This window comes from Rhea americana, unplaced genomic scaffold (genome assembly GCF_003343005.1).
Source record: "Rhea americana isolate MKP2758 unplaced genomic scaffold, rheAme1 scaffold_69, whole genome shotgun sequence".
NCBI classification, from domain to species: domain Eukaryota; kingdom Metazoa; phylum Chordata; class Aves; order Rheiformes; family Rheidae; genus Rhea; species Rhea americana.
The window spans coordinates 3817702-3835199 of record NW_028186856.1 but is presented as its reverse complement, the minus strand read 5'-3'; the positions used below and the strand labels follow the sequence as shown (position 1 = coordinate 3835199).

Here is a 17498-nt window from a genome sequence, read left to right as displayed (position 1 = left end):
AAAAAAAAAAAAAAAAAAAAAAAAAGGGAGGAGATAGACTGAGAATGCTTTATAAAAGTTAGAGGCCTTCAAGTAGCATACGTCAATATTAAGTATTACAGTGATGACTTCAGTCATCCCTAAAAGGTTTAGCTACATCATACATTTAGATAGTCATACAGTTTGTTTCAAAAGGGTCAGGCAGTCTTATAAGTATYCCTCAGCTGTCCCAAACCTTGTGGCATACCTGCTTTATAGATGAAGAACTATGACTGGAAGAAATTAAGGAAAGGATTTATCTCACCCACATCTAGTCTTAAAGTAACTGGGATGAATGATAAGGGAGAAATAAGCACTTCTGAAAGTATTTGGTCTCACTCATCCTGAACACCTTTCTTAGGATGGGATGTACAACCTCTGGAGATGCTGTCCTTCTCTACTGAATACAGGAAAAGTGCAGGCAGCTAAAGGATGAAAACTCTCTGCATTTTCAGTACAAAAGCTAAACTGGGTGCTAACAGGTGATTGAGAACTTTTCAGCAGGCTGCATGAAGTGAATTGTTTCACTTGTGTGGCTCAATCCAGATCAAAGCAGGGAAGTAAAGACAACACAGCCACACAGACAAGAGAAACTGTCAGCAGTCTCAGTGAAACACCAAATGAAGTGAAGCCTCTTTTATGCTTTCAGGTGGTCTCCCTCTTCTCTGTTTGTGTTTTGTGTGGTAAGTTTTAACAGGTCTCTTTGCACTAACACCCCAACTCTTAGAGCAGAAGCACAGATCTGTAAATTCCCCTTCCAATGTCAACTTCCCACCTTTGCAACAATACACCTGTGCAGTTTGGGCAAGATGTTGGATGTAACTGTATCTTGGATATGTTTGATCAGACACTCCAGCTCTTCTTTATTTCGTGGTAAGAAAGAAACAGTTTTGGTCACTTGCTCAGCATCTTCAGATGTCTCAGCTGACTGCTCAGGCAGGACTGGCACAGGCTCTGCCTGCTCCTCAGGGAGATCCTCCCCTTTATTTTCTACAGCCATCTCCTCTTCCCCTTCACTCTGCTCCAGCTCCATGGCTTCTTCACCCTCTATCGCCAGCTCAGGATCCATGGAAGCAGCTCCTGCGAGGTAATTGTCAAAAACACTCACACATGCAGGAGGGTACAAAATGCAGTCCTTAAAAGAGACTCCTGTGACGGCTTTGGCACGGACAGAGCTCCTGCCCACCACCAGTGACAGCAAATGATCACTAAGCAACAGAACTTTTTCACTTGGAAGAGAAGTCCTGGCATGCTGGTTTCTGAAAACCACCTGTCAGGGCGAGGCTTAAAGCAAAGACTAAGTTGTTCTCTGGCTGAACTCCAGAGACAGTTTAACAAAGCTCACTGCTCCTGAATGTTACAGAGACCACAACTTTGATAACCACAATGGTGAACAAGCCAGTGTTACTATTTCTCGCAATGAAATTGCAGGGTAAGTCAGGGCCAAGACATAGAGCAACCTGCCCAGGCTTTTGATAACACTGAGATCAGCTCACAGTAAGGACAAAAGTGCTGAGACGCCGTGGGTGGGCATAGTCCTTGAAGAACTCCCAGATTACCATAAACCTGGCTTCGGGTATTTTGGCCTATGGAGGCCTGGTTGGAGGGGAGTGGTGAGGTAGTTTGGAAATAGTTTGCTCTACTTGTCCTTGTGGTGCCAACACACAGAAGAAGTATCTGTACTACTCTTGAAGATAGTTTTCTAACATGCCTATTTTAAATAGCTAGGAGTAGCTGATCTCAAGAGTAAAACACAAAATTTTGACTAACTGCATTTTGAGCAATTAGAAGGAATGCATTTATACTCAGGAGCAGAAATCTCACCTTGGTGCTCAATGGTCATAAGCTGCTTTTCAAGTGTTTCATGGTCAAAGTGAAAGGCTTCCAGCACTGTCTCTAACAAACTGTGGAAGAAACAGAGACAGATCAACTCTCCACACAAAAAGAAGTGGCATAGACCAACATAACGGAAAACCTCAAAGCCACTCTAAAAAAATTTCACACTCAGTGGAAGCACAGCTTGAGGTGGTTTATGCTGAAGTAACACCCAAAGGAAAAGAAAAAAGTTCTAGCTTTTCAGCTAGATGAGTACTGTGATGTAGCTCAGTGTGAAGCCTCACAGACAGAAGTGCTGGAGCAATGGAGGCAGCCTAGGAACAGGGACAGTCAGGCAAGAGCAGGAGCTGCTAATGCTGGCATGCATACAGTAAGAATAGCGTGAGAAAGCAAACACCTGCTAACCCCTTCATAGCTCAGTCACATCTATCTGTAAAGCCATGCCCAGACTTTCACTTGCATGAGCCCACCTCAGAGTCGGCAATCTCTCATCCCAGTGAAGAGGAAAAAAACGTGATGCTTCTTAAGACACTGAATTTTGTCCTACTAGCCACTGGAGGAACCTAGAGGAGCAACAGTCATAGTACCTACCTAACTCCCAACTTTGGACTGATCTGCCCCGTTTGCAAGACATGGATGAAATGCTTTAAGTGGTACAAGTATGCTGACCAGGAAAGATGTCGGCAGACAGCTCCAATGACTTCAACTGAGGCCGTTACCATATTTTCATGCTACCCAAAAGACAGAAATTTAATTACTGTTAATTCATGCTGAGCAAATGTCTAAAGCATCCTTTACTCAAAGCAACAGAGGACAAAGAAAGTAACTTCTACCTAGCGAGGATGCTTGCTACTCAGCTCTTTCGCATCTTCCCTAGTTATTGGATAAAAACCATAGTTCACCAAGCTGATCTCCAGACCCACTTCTTCCAAATATTTCTGCATGTATTAATTTTTTCCTCACGTGACCAATTCTATGGGCCCACTTATGTGAAGAGCTAAAACCAGGTATGAACCAGTCAAGACACCTAGCCACAGACAGATCACATTGCTGGGCCAATGTGAAACAAAATGTGTTGTTCTTCTCCACCAAGGCTTCAGTTAATGCATTTTTACCTCCCATCACTCAAATGGGAGCTACTCCACTGACTGGTGCAGTCTGTAAGGCTGCAGGAGCCAAGCCACATGCCTGAGTTTTAATTGCTTCTGCTTCAAAACAGGATTTCTAACAGTAAGCAAATTAGACCACATTTGTTCAGTCTAATATAAGCAGCTCTGCTGTTCTACTGATGTGTGCAGGGAACTGCACAGACTTGTAAAACTTCAGCTTTCCAAGTCTCAAAAAAAGTCTATCTAGACTGGCACTACAAGTAATTTCATCTCATGTGTTTTAAATAAAAGGTATGAAAAGTGATCGACAAACTGTCATCCTTTAAGCTTTAATTACAAAGCTGCTACTGACTTCAGAGATTCTCAGCTATTTCCTGCAGTTCCCCCTTATCCTCCATGAAAACAGTATTTATTCCCACCTCAATTACTAGATACAGCCTATGCTCCCCACCACCACACATTCTGCTGCCAATCAGTGACTAATCTCTGCTCTGAAGAGTCTTTACCACAACAGAATATTAAGTGAGTAGTTTGGAGGAATAGGAAAAAAAAATCATCTGATTACAAAAATTAAAAACAAAAAATAACCTCAAATCAAAAACCCAGTCAAGAAATCCATCTCGGAGATGCAGGACAGGCTTAGCGGATAAAAGATTGGGCCCAGACTGAATCTGTATCTTCTGAACCCTCTTTCCACCACTGAAAAGAATGGCAGCAGTCTCATCAGCAAGGGGAACACTCATTCCACAGCCCTATCAGCCTTTCAAAGTGTTAAGTCCTGGAAGGAGAATGATACAAGAAAGGTAAAAGTATTAAAATGGAGGCATCCAATCAAAAAACCTACCTTAAGCATTTTTTCATTAAAAATGGCAGTAGTAGCATAAGGCATGATGTAGTTCTGCAAGGATTTGGAGGACAGCACGATTTTTTTTTCAGTGAGCTGCTTAGCCAATTTCCTCAGGGCTCGGGCCCTTCTGTGGATCTGAGTCAAACACGAGAGAGAGTTAATGAGGTGGCTCTTGAGACATAGCTAGCAGAACAAAGCACATACATCCAAAAGTCTTGAAAATGTCTCAGTTTTAAGTCATGACATAAACATAGAATGTTTTTTTTCCAAGGATAGGTCACATCCCTTCCATTTAGTCTCTGGGCTTTCACCAGTCTTTTGCATCAACAAATATTCCAGCTCAATAGGCTATTTCACTGTGAATTCACAGTCATAAGCATGTACCATCTTCAGGCATCAAACAGAAGAGATAAATGATGTAAGAGGATAAGGCATGATACAAGAAAAAAATTTTTGATTTGATGCTAAATTTAACTACAGCTTTAACGAAGGCTCTCTCTGATTACATCTCTGTAAGTATGAGGAATGCTGTATTTTCATACTACAAGAAAAACAGGCCAAGTTTCATGCAGCATTTAAATAAACAAAAAAGGCCTTTGAAAGAAAAAAAGCTGCACAACTTCTGCACAGAGTAATGGGGAACAGGCTGGCCAAGTAAGTAGAACTACTAACAAATTGTGACTTTGATTCACAGTCATCCATGTAACTTAAATGCCTACATACCATTTTTTTCTGACAAATGTTACAGGTTCAACTTCCCTTTAAGAGCAGCACATAGATGCTTTGGTAAACATTATCCGACAGCAAAACGCTCTTGCTTTGGCAGAGGGAGAGGGGCACTAGTGGAACACATGTTGCCTTTTACCTGGATATGTTTCATGTTCTCAAAGAAGTCCATGTCAGGATCATGGCGGTTGGTCAACTGGACCAAATCCCGGAATTCAGGATTTGCTGGGAATGTTTGAATGAGGCAGGCAAGCAAAGATGTGTAGTCCTGCTGGATGCTCTGCAAACAGCAAGCAGTGAAGGTTAAGTACAAGGGATACTTAAGGGGAAAGGCAGCTAAATACTCCYCAGTGCAGCCATGCTGCCATTTACAAAGTGCTTTAAGCCAATGAGTCCTCTGGTATTCTTTGGTAACAGCAAATATACATATCTTTTGGACTGTACATAAATTAAAGAAAACTCTCTTCTCCAAAGAATGAGCTACTACTGAGAAAAGCTAAACAATGGCAGAGAAACACATCACAGCCGAGTGTTGACTTACTAGATTTTTATACAATTTCAAATGAAGGGTAAGTCTGATTCGAGTGGGTACCTGTATTTCTTATCTCAGCAATGGACTCACCAAAAAAAAAATCATCTATAAAAAGATTCTCATATGCCTTAATGTCCTAAAGACAGCTGGAGATATGTCATCAGATGGTAGTATCTCACCTCAGTCTTACTCTTCAACCCCCTTCGCAGAGACTCCAGGAGAGTGTGCTGGATTAACTCCCTGTAGTCATCTTCTGCACAGTCAATTTCTGCCAGCCGGCGGATAAAGCTGGTCAAGCAAAGGCTTGCGTTGTCACTAAGAGCCATATCCCCTAGCTGAATGGACAAAGAGATTTTATCACATGAGTTGGGTTATGACACCTTTTTCCTCCCAAAAATCACAAAGCCTACAGAAACCCAACAATTCTACCAATACTTGAAACACTTCCTGTAGAAGGTCTAGACCAGAACCAGCGGGTTCCAAGCCTTCCAAATGCGAAAAATCCTTTCAAACCCATCAGCAGGCCCACGCAACAAAAGTACACCCTGCAATAGAAAGTAAAGCAGCTTTTCAAGACTGCAACATGCCTTTTTTTATTACACAAGTTGACCTGACAGTTCCAAGGGCTTGCTGGTAGAAAGGCACGGCCCTCTTAGGTTGGTTTTCTTTCTACATTATATTTGCCCTTCTAGTCACACAGGGGAAAAAGCAAATGGATGAAACATTATAACATGTGTTCATGAAAAGAAAAGACCCAAACACGCTCTCTGAATGCTCCCCAGTGTCAAAAAACAGCCAATGGAAAGAATGTCAAAGTTAGATTCATAATGAAAACATGATGTGTAAAGTAAGAGAAGGAACATTAATCCAACCTGGATGGTATAGAAGCAGTTGTACATAACAGGGATGATGAAGTTGATATCCACTGATTGCATTTCTTTGATACGGGCTGTGATCGACTGGAATGCTGACAAACGCACATCGAAGTCGATATCATCRAGATGCCGTTGATCAAAGGCATTCAGCTAAGAGAGAGCAACAAGTCATTCACGAAAAAGGTAGAAACACAACAATACAATGTTATGGGAGAAAAAAGGGAACAACCAAAGAAATTGTACGTACCTTAACAACATCAGTAATGTATTTCAATTCACTGTCCAAATCAGATAAAGTCTAAAAATAAATAGGAAGGAAACATTTTAATTCATGTAAGTGCTAAAAAGTTGGAGAATTCAAGACTTTTCTTTGTTTTTAATGTCAAGTGCTTAGAATCAAACAACAGCATCAACCTTTCTCCTGATAAAGCTTAGTAAGAGTCATTCATCAGTGTTTTTCTTCCACAAGTTGGAAGATGTGTTTTAAATTCCTAAATTTCTAAACATCTACATTAAGCATTTCCTAGATTTTCCTGCTGAGAAAAAGACATTATGCAAGTCACTTCAGAAAAGTACAAAATAGCCTGACTGCTATAAATYTGTAAGAAGACAATACATACAAATCAGCTTCAGGCTGCTGAAAGCCATTTTTACTTCATAAARATACAGGATTTTGTTATGGATGAAATGTACTTCGTTTGGCTTCTCCTGCACAACAGAACCCTGGAGATGCTCAAATCAATCAGGCTGTAAGCCAGAAGTTTCACAGCTCTTTTCCCTGTTCATTAATGTCTATCACATGTAGTTTTGTTGCTTCCACTTAACAGATGATGTAGATTAAAAGCGTTTTAAGTTCATGTACAACAATGATAAACACGGCTATTTAATTTGTTCTTAATCTGTTAGGATAAAAAAAAAGTATAGAAAGGCACTTAAAAGGGCAATACCTGAAATACCAAGCACAACTTTTGTCGAGACAGTTTGTTCTGGATGACAGAAAAAAGCTTTGCCAGAGGTTTGAGAAAGCTTGTGGGGTTTGAGCAATGCCTCAACAAGTTCTGCACTGTCTCCAGAATGTCAATCTCTGCATCCTGAAAGAGACAGACAGACARCTGTTAATATCTACTGAAACCTCACCAGATTATTTCATTCCTTGGGAAATATTTCAAGACACACAGTGGACTTCTTTGCTGTATTTTATTCACATCACAGACACAGATACACAGGGAACATTCAATGCATTCACACACTCAAACACTCACAACTTTTCAATTAGATCCCAAGCACAGTGTTGGACAGGAGTGTCATCAGAGCAAAGACTTCTGTATTTTTCCTCAAATGAATCAAAGGTCAGGAAAACTAAAAGAGCTAAAAAAGAGGTCTTTCTTTAATCTGCAAAGCAAACAGTAACAGCAGTATTTGTTTGCACAATCTCCCTAAACTGAAATCATATATGATCCCCTAATGATTTACACATTTAAAATCCTGAGAATCTTCTGTGAACAACTAAATGAYCATCTGCAAAGCAAAAGTTACAGGCTGTCACCTGGCAGTTCTTTCTTCAAGCTGAAACCTCTCATTGAGCAACCACAAGTCTTTTAAGAAAGACAAGATCCAAATGTTGGGTTACAGACTCAGGCAGTCAAGCTGAGTAATCAACAGATTCATTTATCAGAGCCAGGTCTGTATTTTGGAAAACACAGTTTGGCAGGGAGGGAAACAGGAATTCCAGACAAAAGAGCCACCAATATCCTCAATGCCCGCACAAAAGCCTAAGGCATGAAGAACTCTGCTTCTTCTAACTGCAGCTCATATGCTGGGCACACCTGAGGAAGCTATGATTTTAAAGGAGAATTTCAATTCTGAGATAGACTTCTGTACTGATAGTGGATTCTTTAACAGTGTCAGGTGAATGAAATTGCAGTAGAACGTAGAGGACCAGGTTAACAGTACCGTACAATGTTTGCCTTTCACCTTGCAACAAACCAAAGTAGCACTGCCATTATACAGCACATGCTGCATTTTCAATCACTGACACTCATATTGCTATCCAGACACTGTGGCTTAGGATTTGGGGTGCATTACATCCATGTTACAAAAGAGCATTTATTTCAATCATTGATTGCTGCTCAGCACCAAAGGAACTAAAGATTGGATAAATGCTTCTGCAGACTTTCCCTATTTCAAAGAGGGAACAAAGCTAGCCTAGGCATGGGCTTGCAAGGCATCTGGTGGCTCATACACATCGATATGTAACGACACAATGGTATTGAGTGGACTACAAACAAATGAAGATTTGATTTCAGGCTAATTACGAAAAATGGTATGTAATCAATATAGGGACCTTTAACTGCATCTTAAACAAGTCTACTCTCTACATAAAAATACATGTTTAGTAAGAGGGAAAAAAAAAGCCATTTTAACCTACCTGGTCAATGTTATTCTGGTGAAGAAAAGGGAGGAGAAGGCTCACAAGCACAGAATTCTGACTCTTTTCTTGTATAAATTTGCTGATCCTATTTAATGAGACAAGCTAGTTTATCATTTTTATATCAATCTAATCACCAGCATAGTGTAAAGAAGAAATCAGTCTGTGCTACTGCCACAAGGTTGTGTTACAGCACACCCATCTCTATATCCAGGCTGATAGAGCTTCCCACTGAAGTCATGATATTAAACACTTTAAGAGGCCCTTGAAGTCACAGAAAGTCACCACACGGTTCTTTAAGTTTGCAGATGCCTGTGGCAAACAAGCTCCTCAAAACTAAAGGAAAGGAGAGCCCTCCGTGGGGGCATCAGAGTGGGAAATGGACAAATAACAGCTTCAAAACTACAAAAGTGTCACTTCCCAAATGTCAGCCTAGTTTGAAATATCCAGTCACATCACTGGGGCTAAGTTTTGCCTTCAGGCACACAAGAAGTGACATCAGGAGGTGTCATATCCAAATATATGAAAGCATAATGTGTCTCTTGGCCTGAAGAACCATGTCTTTAATACTTTCAAATAAAAAAAAAAAGAAGCAAAAGCCCTTGTGGATACTCAAACTAGTTCCTATAAAAGATTTTCATAGGATGCTTTGAAACAGGTAGAAAAAAACATGTCCTGAGCACAGCTTGATCAAACAACTACGATATGTATGCCTTCTGAGTTAGTCCAGTGCCTCCCCTGAACAAGCCTGACTGTTCAGCTACACATGGCTGTAGACACTTCTGTAGCCTTTCCTATCGCAAGAGGTACTGGCTTTGAGCATCACCAACAGAAATAGCCAGAGTCAATTTCTCTGTTTTGAGCTCTGAAGAATTACTTACTTGGAAAGTATATTCAGTTCTTTGCTGACTTGGGCTCTAAACTTCTTCTTTTTAACCTTTTCCATGTTTAACATTGCCTTGCTGAAGTACTGAAGTATGACAGGAACATGAGGCAGAACCAAGCGGGAACCCAGGCTGAGGGTCTCTGTAAAGGGATACAACAGTTAAAACACCTACCTCTGTGCTGCAAGCAAGTAGGTGAGCTCTCAGCAATGGAAAGGASATCCAACCCCACACAAAGGGGTAAAATACAGACAAATGAGGTTTCATCAGTGGAAGAAAAAAAAAAGAAAACAATAGTAGCTATGAATGTGCAGGGCTGCTGGGAACAGGCACCACAAGGGATGAAAACAAGTCTAATGTGTCTGTCCTAGCTACAACCAAAAAAAAAGCCACACCCTCCCCCAAAAACAAAACCAAACACCACACATGCAGAGAATAAAACCTCTTCTCACACATTTCAGTTACAGCCCCGGTATGTAGAAACTTATCAAAAGGTATTGAGCAGGTTTCCCCAAAGTAGTAACTGTGCCCTAAAACACCCCGAGCATTTCTAGATGTGGTTTTCTTTATGCTACCACTGACCTGTGCAAATCAAAGCAGTCATGGCAAGGGCACAGTGGTAAGTGCTCTCCTTTCCATTGCCTTTGAGCATTACAGGTGAAATATGGCTTAGCACAGCACACTACACAGTTGCAGGAAATCAACTGCCAGGGAGCACAGAGTAAAGCCAAAGTGATACATGACCGTGTGCATTTGGTTTTGATAAAAACAGTGAATGTGCCTCTATAAAACTTCATGTTAGGCTCAGTCCCAAACCATCAACCAGTTTTTCAAGCTATCATATCAGTCACAGGTTTACAGATACTGGAACAGGCCAACACTACAAACATTTTCTCCTCTCCACAAGGAATTACTGTATGCTCAGAACTATGACACTGAAACGTGGATCTTGCCTGTCATGAAAGCAGCATCACTGCAGTTCTTGAGCAGGCCAAGACAAATCCGTACTGCGATTTTTTCCATGTCTCCTTTTCCAAAAATCTCACCCAAAGCAAAGACAACCCCACCAGAACYTCATGTCTCCATTCAAAGCACCCAGTGGGCCTCTCACGACTCTTRAGCTTACCTTCTGTCATGCTGCCAGTGTCCACAACAACACAGTCAGTTACGGTCAAACTGGAAACCTGCTCTGTGGGCTCAAAATCTGGGCTGTTGAGAAGGTTATTAGCTATGTCCATCACAAGATTGGATGTTGCCTCAGACAGATTCTTGGCTGAGAGCACAGCAAAAACRTTTGACAGTATATCATACTCTGGGTGATCTGGCTTCTGCTTGGCCAGCAAGGGGAAATATCTGAAAGAAAGATTATAGAAAAGGTAGGCTGAAAATGTGGAATTAAGCTACAAACTTTATAATTTTTTTTGTGCAACAAGTAAAAGGASTATGACTGTCTTCACTACAGGCAGAAGAAAAAATTGCAAAATCACAGAACCACAGTATCCAGAAAAATAGGCTGGAGGGAGGTTGAAAGGTCATCTAGGTCCCTTCTTGTGCTTCAACAGTGCCTAACCTCTTCTCCCTTGCTCGCCAAAGTCTCCAGTTAGAGTCTGCTCCTATCCTAACGATCCAACACCATTTTCGTACATAAGTTTGTGTGTAAGTTCTTCATTTCTATCAGAGACATCATAGAACAGATACTTGGTACTCTGGCAACGGAGAAGCAATGGGTTGGTGGAAGAGTTAATAATCAGTCAAGATAGTGAAATACAACTTCTCCCTGTGCCTGCATCAGAAAARCTCTCTTATGAATTTCAGTCTCAGTCTGTCATAGAATCTAAGCAGAATCTGCCCACGTTCTTTCATAAAAAGGAAAGAATAGTAATAATAATAATAAAAAAGAACTCTAAACCCTCACCCCACAAGACTTTTAAATAAAAGTCATTGGCTAAGACAGAAATATCTTCTTAAAAGTCGTTCCTCCCTCTCACCCCTGAGCTGGGTTTGAACTACATATCTGTTTCAGTGCTCATATATAAGAAAAGTGGCCCACTAAAAAGAGAATAATTGGCATAAATCAGAAAGCTTCACAACTGCATCCAGACTGTTATTAGAAGAGTAATAGCCTAATTTAAAAGGGGGAAGGGGGTTTCGACACAATCATCAATAACTTGTTATAGTGGTATGCCTTTTTTTYCCTGAATTTTGTGTACTCAGAGAAGTACTCTTGCTTTTTTGTGAGGAGAACMTTTACCTGGGATTCTTACTCCAAGTGTGAATGAGTTTGAGTAGAAAAGTAGGAGAATATTGACTCTCTGAAGCCAATCTGCAGACCTAAAAGAAAGAAAAATCAGACACCAGTGCAGCACAAGCAGGTAWAGCCACCTAAAAACATTCACTCTAAGACAGACCCCACTACAAACTATTTTTAGTTTGCGAATTTTAAATTACCTTTTAAAAACGTAATTTCATCATGAGCTTCACAGCTCCCTCAATATTTCTGGTATCATTGTTAAATTATCTGACTCCATATTTATACACCAACTACCATTCCCCCCACCCCACCCCTACCCTTGAAGCGATTCCCCAAAGATCATCTTATCTGCTGCAGAAACCTAGCAACCTCCCCCTGACAGACAGGGCACAACATGCGGGACTCATTGCCCCATGCTTCCCATGCCCAAGCTACAGTATCTGCTATCCCAACGTTTGCTGTGCATCCCCATGGCTTCAGGGCCACAGGAGCACCCTCTCGGCCCAGGGAGTTTGATCTCCTAATGAGGCTCTGCATCCAAAATAGCCCCACCAAGTTGCTCCCCAGCCACAGTGWTGCACTGCAGCTGTTGCTCCTTTACACAGCAGGACACAGGTACAAATGCACTAGCTCAGTCTGGGCTCAAGTCCTGAATGTAGACAGCTCTGCGGAACGACCACCACAGTTAGAAAGCTTTTCTCCTACCCCAAAGGCTGGGAGCATCATTGCTCTGCATAAATCAGAGCTTTTCTGAACGATGCACACAGAAGAGTAAATTGCTAATCTACTCCCAAGGAATGCTGCTATGTAGGCTACTAACACGGAGCCCCTGCAGCAACCTCTTGGGGCATGAACAGTTTACCTCTTGGGTAAACTCCAGTTCCAAGTACTTCAATTCACCATCTCTACAAGTTTTTGCAAATCTCAGCTCTACAGCCTTAAAAATTAACAAACAAAAGCAAAACCTCACTGCCACGTAAGTCAAATGATTGCTCTACCAAAAACACTCTCCCTGGAGTTCACTGGCAGAAATCCCCTCTAGAGGGAGCTTCTGAATCGTACTACAATCCAAATTCCAAAAAACACAGTGATGTCTTCCTGACATATATCAGGAAAACAGAAATTATAACTATTTAACAACAATTCTATATCCCGATCTGATTTACTCAGTATTTCCAAACACAATGCTCTCCAAAATACTAAGTGCTTTGCTGACTCAAAGCCCTAACCACTGAACTGCTTTTTTTGAAGCACATTTTCACTGCTTTGTGCGTGTGGCACTGTGGTCTCCAAACACTGGGACAGTGGAAGGCAATAAAGGTCTCTAAGGACAAACCAGGCACGTAAAAGTCCCTGCTGTTCAGCCCAGTGAAATATAGAGCCATTATGCACTGCCTGAAACTATTTTATCTGCTGCTCAGCTACATGTCACATACTTCTATTGGCAGAGCCGAGAAACAGGGTGGGAATAAACAAACACAATGTCTAGAGATGCAGACCTGGGGTTTCACACACCACAGAACAAAGCAGTTATTTCTGGAGCTCTTTGATGATATTTACAGTTTTTTCTGCRGCAAGGCTCTTGGCTATTTGGATATCTCTAAAACTTCAACAGAAGAGCTCTGCYGGAGTTACCCACCACCGCCCAACTACCTTTAAGCAACTGCCGACAGCAGAGACAGCACAGTGGCYGGCACAGGCATGCCCCACCACTCTTTAAGAGTGCACTGCACTGGCACAGCTACTGCAATTTCATTTCCAATACTGCACTTTCTCCCTGCCTCTCACAATAGTATTTCTTCATAATTTCAGGGGTGATCTGGATTTCTGCGATGAAAGCAACCCTGTGCTTTCTCACTGTGTTTACATGGTACTCTCAGCAGGTAAGAAAGCCTGAAAGTGCACAGCCCACTGAACTGCGTCAGTAGGAAAGCCCACTTGCATTTGAGGGGTTTCTGCAGCCCCCCATCACAGGCCCTATTAATAAATTTCAGATAAAAAAGCAGCGAAGCGCATCTAGAAGTGATTAGCACTATTTTGTTTCACTGAAGCATCCAGGGAAGAAGTCTGCTTCTGTGGTTAAAGAACAGAGACATGACATCCATATTTTTCAGATGAACTCATCTGTACTTTAGCCTGTGGTTTGATTATACTAGGATCAAACAGACACGAGCTAAGAAAGTGGCCTTCTACACACACATCAGCATGCCAACAAATGGAGCTGGAGATTTCTCCATGGTACACATCACATACAAGTTAGCTTGGAACAAGAAGAAATGCATTACCTGAGGCCACACCACTGCATGGAAAACTGCATTGATCTCTTCCACACTGAAGCAGTAGGTCTCATTATCAGAAAAAAAGTCAACAACAAGCTTGAGTCCAAGACGYCGTAAATTCTTCAGTGGATTAATCAACCTAGGTTGGACCTGTAAACAAACAGATGGTAAGACCCTTACAAAACAATACTACTAGCCACTTGCTCTGAAATTACATACAGTATTTCAYTGGCCACAGATAAAATCTTTGCTTGAAATATTACGACATTCTTCTGTTTTCTCCTATAATTTGTTCATAGCAGTAGTTTTTACCTCTCACAGCTGACYCAAATGTTTCTAAGAATTGCCTGTTCCTGCACTGAGATAATTACATAGGACTCCTTCAGCTCATGAAAGTCCATGCTGACCATCCTGAAGTAGCACCTGCCCCTTGGACAAAGTGCAGAAAGCTACAAGCAAGTTACATTTCCAGCCCTGACATTCAGATAATTTTGTCTTACACAGAAAAGGACCCCAATTAGGTCTCTAAGGGGAAGTTGCATTCTGCATACTGAAATCTTTTAGGAAGAAAAGAATTCAACAGACAAGGAGAAAAGCGAGGAAGAGAGAAGGCAAGAATGTGAAACACCTCCTCCTGCCAAGCAGAGGGAGCCTAGCATTTGGTTAAAGGAGGACGCTATCTGTATCCATTAAGCAATTATKTTGCAAAGCCTTCCTTAAGGACAACATTTAAATAAGCATGGAACCACCACACAGCTAAACATGAAGTATTTATGCACTATTTCTACTGTTCTCCCAAATGAGAGTCTATTATGACTTGAATAACTTATTTCCACATTGTGCAATGCAGCCCATAGCACAAATACATGTGCTAGCTCCAAGGACAGCTGCGCTGTGCAGTGCAGAGGCACTGACTCCAGCCTCAGTCAAATAAAGACCACTGTCCAAGACTGAAACCTCAAGGCTTCTATTAAATATCATGATCCACCACACAAAAAACAGGCAGTAACACTCATTTTGTAAAACAGCTTTGGTTTCAAAGCCTCACTAAATGGYGCACAATTTTTGTACTCGATGTGCCTACGGGTTTCTCAAGACAACACCTCGACCATGCAATACACTGTTATACTGTGTTTGCAAAATCACATGTAAAAAGACAGAGAAGTTGGTGGTAAAGGAACCAAATATGCTCTTGCCTAGGAGCTCCCAGCTGTGTGACGTGTACTAGTGGCATGCAAGCAGCTTCCATGTAGCAAACGAGCTGCTTGAAAGGCCAAACATCTGGTCCTACCTTCACGCATGAAACAGACTGAGCAGCTGTTAATGATGACCCCTGGGTGAAATAATTCTGGRTCCTCCACAGTTCAATTGTTATAACAGCAGTCCTCTGATATCAATTCTTTGAGAGGACAGACAAACTCAATATCAAATGTGACCAAAAGGATACAGTAAAAGAATAACTTAGCTTAGAACTGTTGAAGTAGATGTTTAACTCCCTAAGCAGTACTAGCCTGCAATAAATTATTCTCAAACCCCAGGAATGTCTTGTAATAATTAGCCAAGATAAACATATTTCTCACACTCTTCTTTGAGCTTTTKACATCTCATGGGCTAATGGAGTGTTAAATTAAGTTCAGACAAATGACAGATTGTCACTCCACAAGTTACACAATGACAGGATTACTGCAGTAACCCATGCAAAAAGTGACTGTCCCAGTAATGAATGAAATAGCTCTGAAAATCCCTCTTCACCAGTTTAAAACATACAGGCACATGCAAGCTATCAATTAAGTCAGACTATGGGATGCTGTCCTAAAAATTGCCCATTCCCATCCTAACAGAGAGAGTTACAAGGTTTTATGCAGCCTGCAGGCAACCATGGGACCTTGGATGCTGCCTAACTKAAGAAATTTGCTTTGTTTAATGGATTATTTTAAAGACAAGCTGTAACCTCAAATGCTAACAGACAGGTCCTGTCAAGAAYCCATGTGCATGATGAYGAAACATTCATTACCTAACACCACTTGTCCAGTCTATTGTCACATCATTCCTTTCATAGAACCACAGAATCATRGAATCGGTAAGGTTGGAAGRGACCTCTGGAGCTCATCTAGTCCAMCCCCCCTGCTCAGCAGGGTCACCTAGAGCATGTTAGACRGGGTTGCAACACAGCAATGACGATAACCGTGCAATTTGCTTGTCYGTCACCTAATACATGACCAGACTCTCTTCAGGACCTGACTCAAGCTCTCCTGTTCTTGTTCAGTTTGAAGCCTGGAAAAGGCACTACTTTCAGAAAGACAGAAACGCCTAGCTCAAAGACACAGTTTCCAAGTGACAGGAAACAGACCCCCTGAGCTAGCTGGGCCTCCATAACGTGCTGTGCAGTGGTTGCAAGGAAGAAAGAACTAGCAGGCAACTCCGAAGCAGAGTGTCTGTATCTCACGTACAGGACACTTAGCTCTGCATCTACACCCTGCTAGCACAGGTAAGGGTTTCCTGGTGCAGGGATGAGCCCAGGGGTCTCCACACTCCTCTCCTGRGTGTAATGCAGCAATAACCCAATATGACCCATCTTTAACAGAACATTTTCCCCACCTAACCCATCTCGCACGCACAAGCTGTGGCACRGAAGAGAAGAAACACTACCAGTGTCCTGAATTGTGACAACGGGTAAGCTGGACTGTTCCAATGCAGAGCTGAACGTGCTCCTAGAGCAGACCATGGCTGGTAAGCACATTCTCCCCATGTTCTATGACAGAGAAGAACAGTAGGGACAACTGTGATCATCCACAACACTGAGCTCTCCTGGAGCCTAGTACTACAGTGAAGCACCTAGAAGTTTTACTCTRAAGTTTTCAGGGAAATAACTTGAAATCCTTTCCTTCCCCTGYTCCAATGTTTTAATATCCTTGCAGCCAAGAAAATACATCTTTAAAGCCAACTTYAGCTTCCAGCCGTAAGATCATGTTAAGCTCTTAAGACAAACCATTTACCTTTCCCTCATAAACACCACTCCACACAAAAGTAAAGCTCTTTTCCAGAGCAGACAGGAAGTAATATGCAGAGGTCACCTSCAACTATCTCTTCCATAAATCAAACAGCAACTCAGTCTAAAGCAGTTCTTTCTAAACTCATTGACTGCACTTTCAAACCAAAATTGCTRGCCTCTATTTTGAGTAAGCTTTACTTCTGGCTGGCATTAAACTTACCTTTATCTGAATCAATAAAGCTGTGTTTGTGTATGCAAGGCAGGGGGAGAGGGAGGGAGAGGAATTTACATATTTGTATGTACATATACAGGCATACATGTATCACACATTGTACCTTYTCTCTTTGTTGGAGGATGCAGGATATTACACCTGCCATGCAGAGCAGAATCTGTAAAATTTCAGGCAGGTACTGACTGATCAAATGTCCCATGTTTTTCAATACAACTTCGAGGCCATTGAAGAGGCTGTGCTGACGACCAAGTGGCAGGACTTTAGCTAAATCCAGCTCTGCCATACTCCGGAGCACTGCAGTCTGGCAAGGCCCTGTGAACAGGCAAAGTAATAGCCACTTATCTAAAGAAGCACCATGAGGACTGTCAGTGCTGAAAACAACCTTCAAGGAAAAATAGTAAAATCTGGGCCTAAAATCAGAGTTCCTCTCATTCAGCCTCTTAAATGAGAGGCAACTCCAAGTCTCCATCTGTCTGTGATACTCAGATG

General features: G+C 41.7%; 1 protein-coding gene across 1 annotated transcript in view; it reads right to left on the bottom strand.

Moving 5' to 3' along the window:
- The window catches only part of UTP20 (UTP20 small subunit processome component), a 64708-nt gene that overhangs the window by 19767 nt on the left and 27443 nt on the right, over positions 1–17498 (bottom strand). Inside the window, exons 27-41 of the mRNA XM_085321352.1 lie at positions 17113–17321; positions 13792–13935; positions 11507–11586; positions 10382–10608; positions 9253–9397; positions 8372–8459; positions 6891–7034; positions 6191–6241; positions 5941–6093; positions 5248–5403; positions 4676–4816; positions 3808–3945; positions 2446–2585; positions 1843–1922; positions 794–1098 (exon numbers count right to left, since the gene is read on the bottom strand). Of these exons, the coding sequence (XP_085177478.1) occupies positions 794–1098; positions 1843–1922; positions 2446–2585; positions 3808–3945; positions 4676–4816; positions 5248–5403; positions 5941–6093; positions 6191–6241; positions 6891–7034; positions 8372–8459; positions 9253–9397; positions 10382–10608; positions 11507–11586; positions 13792–13935; positions 17113–17321 (2201 nt within the window). The remainder of the gene's footprint in view (positions 1–793; positions 1099–1842; positions 1923–2445; positions 2586–3807; positions 3946–4675; positions 4817–5247; positions 5404–5940; positions 6094–6190; positions 6242–6890; positions 7035–8371; positions 8460–9252; positions 9398–10381; positions 10609–11506; positions 11587–13791; positions 13936–17112; positions 17322–17498) is intronic.